Genomic DNA, 9,569 nt, shown 5'->3' on the forward strand with positions numbered 1-9,569 from the left:
AGAACAAAATGAATGACAAATGCATCATGAAAATGTGTAAAATATATACATATCAACTCCCCCAAACTTATTCTTTGCTTGCCGTCAAGCAAACAACCAAGAACAAAGTATGGAAGAGAGGTTTGAAGATGGGGTCTCAGAACCTAAAATATGCTGAATAGAGTCGTTAGAATCAAGGTCCTTGTTATTGGTTCTATGATGCATGGTGAAGGAACTCTAAGTAAAAACTTTAGACAAGCTCATCACAACCTGAAACGATTCCGAACCTTANGCTGCAACTTTGATGAAGACGCCGAAAGCTGAATTTCAAAGTAAAATCTTCACTCGACTCGATCAAAGACGTGGAAGCTTGCGTCNCGTATGCTATCGGTGCGATAAGTCAGGTCATTACACTTCCGATTGTCCTGACAGGTTGCTTAAGTTGCAAGAAACCCAGGAAGCTGAGGGTGATGACACACAAAAGGCTAAAGAATTGATGATGCATGAGGTGGTGTATCTCAATGAGAAGAACGTGAAGCCAAGCAAGTTTGACACACAGTCTGAAAACATATGGTACTTGGATAATGGGGCTAGCAATCACATGTAAGGCAACCGCAAGTATTTTTCAAAGTTAGATGATACAGTCACAGGAAAGGTCCGGTTCGGGGATGACTCATACATCGACATCAAAGGCAAAGGTTCTATACTGTTCGTAACTAAAGATGGAGAGAAGAAGGTGTTAGCAAATGTGTACTTCATACTAGGACTAAAGAGTAACATAATCAGTCTCAGGCAAGCTACGGAGTCCGGATGCGACGTGAGGATGAGAGGAGACTACTTGACTTTGCATGATCGTGATGACAGACTACCGGTCAAAGCAATCAGATCAAGAAACTGACTCTATAAGGTGGTTATGGACGTAGAACCAACTCAGTGTCTACAAGCTAGAGCGATGAGTGAATCAACTAAATTGCATGCAAGATTGGGACACATTGGCATTGAAACGATGAGAGCAATGGTGTAAAAGGAATTTGTCGTAGGAATGCCGTGTATCTCGATTGAGAAGGAAACTTGTGGTTCATGTTTGCTTGGAAACAAGCCAGAAAGGTATTTCCCCAAGCAACCACGTTTCATGCCGCACGGACACTTGAGCTGGTACATGGAGACCTTTTTGGATCGATAACACCCTCTACGTTAGCAAGAAACAGATATATCTTCATGTTGATCGATGATTATTCTCGTTACATGTGGACTGTGCTGTTAAAAGACAAAAGTGAAGCCTTTGACAAGTTCAAGAAGTTCAAACTACAAGTTGAAAGAGAAACAAGTGCTGCGATCAAGACATTTCGGACTGATATGGGTGGAGAATTCACATCACATGAATTCAATTTGTTTTGTGAAGATACTGGTATTGAGAGGCATCTGACTGCACCGTACTCTCCTCAGCAGAATGGAGTGGTAGAGAGGAGGAATAGGACATTAATGGAGATGATGAGGAGCATGTTAAAGCATATGGATTAGGCCTGGGAATTCGGGTACCCGTTCGGGTTCGGTTCGGGTATTTCGGGTTTTTGGGTTTTCGGATTTAGAGGTATAGGACCCGTTCGGGTATTTCTAGACTTCGGGTTCGGATTGGGTTTGGTTCGGGTATTTCGGGTTCTGATTCGGATTACCCGAAGTTCACAAAACTCAAAATTTTAGTATCTAATTTAGTGTAAATTATTCAATAATACGCAATATATCTAAAAATTTAGAGTATTTTCTACCCAAATTTACTAATAAACAGTTTAAATACTTCAAATTGTCAAAGATATCTAAATATCTGAATATTTTGAACACTTATATTATTAAAATTATAAATATNCTAGACTTCTTAAGCGTTTTGCTTTCTCTCCCTTGTCTAAACTTTTCTTTCTATGCCCAGAACCAATAACTCTTTTACATTGCACAACCAACATCCTTTACTAGACTTGTAAACCTTGAAAACACATTCCCCCTCCTAAAGACTCTTTACCTAGAACCCAAAATCAAGTTCTCACCTAGTCCTACTAGTCCGGATAGCGCAAACTAGAACTACACAGGATCCTACTCTTGTCGGCTAGAACCTAACACTTTCTAACAAGCTCAACTCGGAAAAGGCCTCACATTCAAGAATACAATTGGCTTAAAAGAACGGTTAGTTAAGAGTGCGGGAAACTATTCCAAAGATAGGAATCAGCTACTTGGATTATTAAGGGTGGTAAAACGGAGAAAGATAATCCAAGTATGTATGTGGTATCCATGAGTTCAACTTTAATGCATAACATGATGTCAATTCAAAACAAGCTTCGATCAAGACTAAAATGCAATTTCGAGAATTCAAAACCTGGTTCAGTCTTACATTTCAAGTTCAATCAACATGCATCAAAGAACTAATAACAAGGGCCTTGATCCTATCCTATTGAATTCAGCATGTTAACAAGGTTACAATCATCATCAACCCCTATGCTAAATGCAATATTCCTAAATTAACAACACTAGACTCAATCCTAACATGCAAATGCAAACTACATGAACACTCTGTTTTTGTGGAAATTTTTGAAATTTTTCAAATTATTATGGCTTTTCTATGCAAATAGATGAATGCAGACTCAAACATGATATGATGCAAAAATTTGAAATAAGAATCACAGAAAACATCATCAGATACATCATCTCAAACCCTCCCACAAACTTAAATTACACAGTCTCCTGTGTAAGAAAAATTTGCGCAGGAGAATTTAAGAATCACAACAGAAACAATGCAGGAATGAAATGGTATGTACAGAGGAAATGTTGGAGTACCTCAGTAGTAGAAGAAGGAGTTGGTGCTCGCCCAAGGAGGAGCGTGGTACTGACTTTGTCCTTCGCCTTGTTCAGGGTCAGCAGGAGTGGCCTCAGCTGATTGGTCGACTTGCTCATCAATCGCTTGTGTGTTTGGATGAATGCTCTGTTGTCCGTCGCACTGCATGTCTTCGACGCGAGATTCACCATGTTCCAATAATATCACAACATCCTCTTTATGCTGAAGGTCACCGTGAGGCTCATTCTGCTGCTCAACCACAGGTGCAGGTAAGTGCTCAGAAGGACCGCCTTGGTGATGCTCAGCTGGAGGACTTGATGAAGGTCCCTTCTTGGCTTTCTTCAACGACTTCCTCGCTCTCTCCCGGGGCTCATGAGAGGAATGCCGTGGTCGTGCCAGAGAGGGTTGCTGCGTTCGTGGTGTGTAAGCAGACCGGCGTTGTAATACCCCTCCCCGGGGCCTAAAATTATGCGGAATGGCCGAGGGACGGCTATCGCGTAAGGATCGATCAAGACAAAGGGTAATTAATTTTTGGAGCTGAGCCAAAGTCTTCTTAGAGAATTATAAAGCTTTTGATCGAAGAAAAATTGAAGATGAACGGGGCAAATCGGATTTTGGTGCGGGGGTGAAGTTTCTGGCCGATGGCCGGACGTGATCACCAGCGTACCGTACCGTCCGCGTCCGTCAGCTACCAGGTAGGCAGCTCTACCAATTCCTATGGATAAGGATGGACGGGGAGATAAGCTCGCCCAAGCTTATCCGATAGGAAAGGATAGGATTTTGGATAAGCTCGCCCAAGCTTATCCGATAGGAAAGGATAGACTTGTGGATAAGATCGGACAAGTTTATCCGATAGGAAAGGATAAACTTGTGGATAAGATCGGACAAGCTTATCCGATCGGCAAGGATAAGGTTTTGGATAAGTTCGACCGATCCTATCCGCCATGTGTCGCCGTCCGGAGCTGGGTTAGTGTCCGCACATGTGTCGCGCTCCGGTGATGCCTATCCGCCACCTCATGCTTCCACCACCGACCTTGGGCACCTATATAAACCCCCTTCCCCATTCATTTGTTTCCTCACTCCAAAATCAACCCAAAACCTTCCCGCTAAGCTCTAGGCCGTAGGAGTTCAAGTCGGGTAGTCCGGGTAGTCCGAGAAGTCCGGGTAGTCGGGTAGTTCGGTAAGTTAGTCCCTCCCTTAGTTTTATTTTATTTTTAGAATATTTTTATAAGGGTTTTGGTTCGGTCCAAGCTTAGATTTATCGCGTCGGCGAAAGCTTGGTCGGATCGGGGCTAGCGTAGGCGTCAAGGGTAGAATGTCGTTCTCGCGACATTAGGCCAAGGTGAGTTCTGGTTATGTGTGTTGCATGTGGTTGCATGTTGTTCGAAGAACGCATGTTAACCAGCTTGTTTGTTTAATTGTTTGATGCGAACTAGAATTAAATAGGGATTTAATTGGTTGCTTTTGGGTCTTTTATTTATTGTTATAGGCTAGATTAGATTGAGGTTAGGTTGTATTACTTAGAATTATTTAGTAATGCTCTTAGGTTGGTTGTTTGCTATATTGTTTGTTGTGTTGCTTGTTTGCATTATTGTTTGCTTGCATTGCATGATTGCTTGTTGATATAGTATCGCGATGGTATAGCCGTGATGCTGGACGTTAAGTCGCATTGCCGTTATGCTGTCCGATTGCTATATTATTGATTCTTTGCATTATTGATTGATTGCATTATTGCTTGCTTGCATTGTTGTTATGCTGCTTGTATGATTGTCTGATATAACGTCACGATGGTATAGCCGTGATGCTGGACGGTTAGTCGCATTACCGTTATGCTGTCCGATTGTTATATTATTGCTTGCTTGCATTGCTTGTTTGCATTGTGTGATTGCGTGTTGATATAGCATCGCGATGGTATAGCCGGGATGCTGGACGGTTAGTCGCATTGCCGTTATGCTGTCCGGTTGCTATATTATTGATTGCTTGCTTGTTAGTTACTAGTGTTGCATGATTAGTAGATTGTGCATGTTAGTATAGTAGCGTACTTGATGCTTCCCAAAGGCCATAGGTTAGTAGTGTGTGCATAGTGGTTAATCCCAACACACGAACGATACGATGACTCGGAGATGACGGGGTCGCACCCTATGGCCGAATTCTGCATGACGATGTAGCCTGAGTTACCACCACAATATGGAACTCGGAACGAGTGATGTTCTGTACTTGTTTAGCCTGTGTGGCTACTTGTATAGGTGTTCACGAATTATGGGAAGGGAAGGTCAATACGCAGGGCCCTAGGTTGATTGATTGAGTAGATGATTGCATGCATGTTTAATTATATTGTTTGCGTATACTCGTTGTAGTATACTTTGCTTGTTGTTTGCATTGCTTGCTGTATGTTGATTGTTATTTTGGGTTTTTGGGGATGGGATTGATTTCATGCTTAGGGGAGCCCGAACTCACTGAGTGATTAGCACTCATCCCTCACTCTCTTTTGCAGGTAACCTTAGTGGGGAGACCTTAGGGGTTCAAAGGACGTTAGGCCAGCCGGTGTAGATTTCCTTGCCTTTGTAAGATGTAGTTTTTTTGTATATATTATGTATTACTCGATTTAACATTATCAATAAAGCGATGTTTTCTTAAAACCCCGTGTCTCCCAATGATATTTATTGGTCTAGTCCGGACTAATCACAACTCGCGCATCGCGGTACGGGTTGCAAAGCCTTAGGCCATGGTACGCGAGGAACGGGCATCTGCGGTTGGACGGCTTGGGCGATCGGATGTGTTCCGGGGACCTCGGTCGGCTGACTGCGGGCGTCCTATACGTGATGCTCTCGGTCTGTTCTTGGCCTAGAACGGGTCGGGGGTGTTACAAGAGTGGTATCAGAGCATGGTTCGTCATGCTTACGGGACGCACAGTTTTCAAACATTTTATCGAGTAAATGAGTCGCAAAGGCAAATTAGGAAACCGGTACGTCCTTTAGTAGCTAGATATATAGGATAGGATGGGTTAGGTTTTACCCTTGGATGTTGACTGCAGATGTCTATTCAGAAGGTTGAAGAAGGACGACTATGGGGACTCGGCTCAATGGAAGAATCAGATACTTCCATTAAGCCATTGGATTAATGGATGGATGATCAAGAGTTGGGGCCAAGTAATATGATGGACCAAGGACATGATGAGTTGGAAACTCAAGAAAATCAGTCACTGGAATCATCATACAACCTTATGATGAATTCTTCGATAGAGGGAAATACACAACCTAGTGTATCAAGGTCCTCTGAATTCCTGGAGATTGCAACGATAATGGAGAAGCTGGGAACAAATTATTTTAAAGGTGGAAGGAGTACATTCGCGGCTGATTCATGGTTACAAAGCTTAGAGAAGAACTTTTCCGTAACGGAATGCCCACCGGAGTACAAGAAGGACATTGTCGTATACCATTTGAAGAAAGATGCAGATAATTGGTGGACCAACTTAGAGAAACAGTACGGAGACAAGGAGCCAACGTGGGAAGACTTTAGAAGAAAGTTCAAGATGAAGTATTTTCCACAAGGAGTAATAGAGAAGTTGGAAGCTAAATTTTTGGAGCTGGAGCAAACCGACAGAAGTGTACGAAAATACGAAGCAGAATTTTCGAGACTTCAGAGATATACATCTTACCGTGGTAAAGATGAAGCTGCCATAATTCAAAGATTCATGCGTGGCCTAAGACCGGACATTCGAAGCAGACTACAAGCAGTAGTTTTCTCAAGTCTGCCCGAGTTAGTCGAAAGAGCATTGAACGTAGAAGAAGCCGTAACCGCAGAGAAGGATGCATTACCACAAGAATATGGTGGAAGTAGTTCGAGATCAAAAGGAGGCCAGTCAAAAATCCAGAAGAAGGAGAAGAATAACAAAGGAGGTCGTAAATCAAGAAAGAAGAACATCAAAGTTGGATGTTATCTATGTGGCCAGTTTGGGCATTCATATTGTGCGTGCCCAAGTATGAAATAAAATCAACCATCTGCCCCAGTCCTTAAGATATGGTCATTACAAGGCACCCTACCCAACTACTCATCGATTACATCAAGGGTTGTTATCATCTCGTCCCCCACTGGTCTGTCCTCAAGGAAGAGATAGATAGGCAGAAGGTAGAAGTGAATCGCAAGATTTTCCCTTAGGATTAGATTACCCAAACCTTCATGGCCTGAAAAGGTCCCGCAAGAGGTAAGTATGGGTTCTAACTATTCCTCTGATTGTGTGATTGTGTGGTTGTGTGGTTGTGTGGGAATTGCTTGCTTGTTTATTTTACTTGCATAGTGTAAGAGTAGGAACATTTGGGAATTGGTAACCCCAAGTGTGTGTGCTAGCTTAAGAGGTCGTTTTATTTTTTTGGGTAATCTGGGTAGGTAGAATGTTAGGATTGTAATTTTTGGGTACTCCCAAAGATTTAGGAGTCTGGGTCGGAACCTTAGAGGTTAGGAAACCTTAGTTGTCTAGGAAACCACCCTTGGGATGTGTGGAAGTGAGGCGTGTGGAAATGAGGAAAGTGGAAGTGGTTAGGCTACCAAGCGACATACAAGAAAGACCGAAGATTGGTCTAAGGGGAGGAGCCGCGAAGCCGATCAACAAGGAATCCAAAGAGGTTGCAAGAAGATCATGAAGATACTAAGGAGAGGAGCCAAAACTGATGAAGCTGACTAGCAAGGAGTCCAAAGGAGTTGCAAGAAGATCATGATTGAAGCTCCACAAGAAGAATCCTGATGGGACAAGTAATTTTTTCGATGGGCCACCGGACGGGCAGTTTTGGTAAGTGGTCGACAGCAAGCGGTCGGAAAACCGGATGTGGGAGTGGTACGAGGATACGGGTGACTGAGCCAGACGTGTTGATGGGTTAAGTGAACGCGTGGACCTTGTGTGGTCACGGTTCTACGAGATCATCACCGTTGGTAGCGGTAATGTCCCATAGGGTGTGGGATATGTTTCACCCAGTGTCGTAGCCTTACTTCTCATCCCTTACTAGACGCTGCTTAGGTACCATTACCAAACGAGCCGCTACGTGTTCGCCGAGCTCTACTTGTGCCTGACGGATTGGTTGTCGGATCGATGATTCTAAGCCTTAGAATTCGAGGACGAATTCTTTTAAGGGGAGGAGAATGTAATAGCCCTCCCCGGGGCCTAAAATTATGCGGAATGGCCGAGGGACGGCTATCGCGTAAGGATCGATCAAGACAAAGGGTAATTAATTTTTGGAGCTGAGCCAAAGTCTTCTTAGAGAATTATAAAGCTTTTGGTCGAAGAAAAATTGAAGATGAACGGGGCAAATCGGATTTTGGTGCGGGGGTGAAGTTTCTGGCCGATGGCCGGACGTGATCACCAGCGTACCGTACCGTCCGCGTCCGTCAGCTACCAGGTAGGCAGCTCTACCAATTCCTATGGATAAGGATGGACGGGGAGATAAGCTCGCCCAAGCTTATCCGATAGGAAAGGATAGGATTTTGGATAAGCTTGCCCAAGCTTATCCGATAGGAAAGGATAGACTTGTGGATAAGATAGGACAAGTTTATCCGATAGGAAAGGATAGACTTGTGGATAAGATCGGACAAGCTTATCCGATCGGCGAGGATAAGGTTTTGGATAAGTTCGACCGATCCTATCCGCCATGTGTCGCCATCCGAGCTGGGTTAGTGTCCGCACATGTGTCGCGCTCCGGTGATGCCTATCCGCCACCTCATGCTTCCACCACCGACCTTGGGCACCTATATAAACCCCCTTCCCCATTCATTTGTTTCCTCACTCCAAAATCAACCCAAAACCTTCCCGCTAAGCTCTAGGCCGTAGGAGTTCGAGTCGGGTAGTCCGGGTAGTCCGAGAAGTCCGGGTAGTCGGGTAGTTCGGTAAGTTAGTCCCTCACTTAGTTTTATTTTATTTTTAGAATATTTTTATAAGGGTTTTGGTTCGGTCCAAGCTTAGATTTATCGCGTCGGCGAAAGCTTGGTCGGATCGGGGCTAGCGTAGGCGTCAAGGGTAGAATGTCGTTCTCGCGACATTAGGCCAAGGTGAGTTCTGGTTATGTGTGTTGTATGTGGTTGCATGTTGTTCGAAGAACGCATGTTAACCAGCTTGTTTGTTTAATTGTTTGATGCGAACTAGAATTAAATAGGGATTTAATTGGTTGCTTTTGGGTCTTTTATTTATTGTTATAGGCTAGATTAGATTGAGGTTAGGTTGTATTACTTAGAATTATTTAGTAATGCTCTTAGGTTGGTTGTTTGCTATATTGTTTGTTGTGTTGCTTGTTTGCATTATTGTTTGCTTGCATTGCATGATTGCTTGTTGATATAGTATCGCGATGGTATAGCCGTGATGCTGGACGTTAAGTCGCATTGCCGTTATGCTGTCCGATTGCTATATTATTGATTCTTTGCATTATTGATTGATTGCATTATTGCTTGCTTGCATTGTTGTTATGCTGCTTGTATGATTGTCTGATATAACGTCACGATGGTATAGCCGTGATGCTGGACGGTTAGTCGCATTACCGTTATGCTGTCCGATTGTTATATTATTGCTTGCTTGCATTGTTTGTTTGCATTGTGTGATTGCGTGTTGATATAGCATCGCGATGGTATAGCCGGGATGCTGGACGGTTAGTCGCATTGCCGTTATGCTGTCCGGTTGCTATATTATTGATTGCTTGCTTGTTAGTTACTAGTGTTGCATGAATAGTAGATTATGCATGTTAGTATAGTAGCGTACTTGATGCTTCCCAAAGGCCGTAGGTTAGTAGTG

General features: G+C 43.4%; 1 protein-coding gene across 1 annotated transcript; it reads left to right on the plus strand.

The window, feature by feature from the left end:
• LOC104733522 lies at positions 5,925–6,791 on the plus strand. Its single transcript, XM_010453095.1, has one exon. It carries the CDS (start codon positions 5,925–5,927, stop codon positions 6,789–6,791), a length of 867 nt encoding a protein of 288 aa, XP_010451397.1.

The sequence above is a fragment of the Camelina sativa genome, chromosome 12 (genome assembly GCF_000633955.1).
Source record: "Camelina sativa cultivar DH55 chromosome 12, Cs, whole genome shotgun sequence".
NCBI classification, from domain to species: domain Eukaryota; kingdom Viridiplantae; phylum Streptophyta; class Magnoliopsida; order Brassicales; family Brassicaceae; genus Camelina; species Camelina sativa.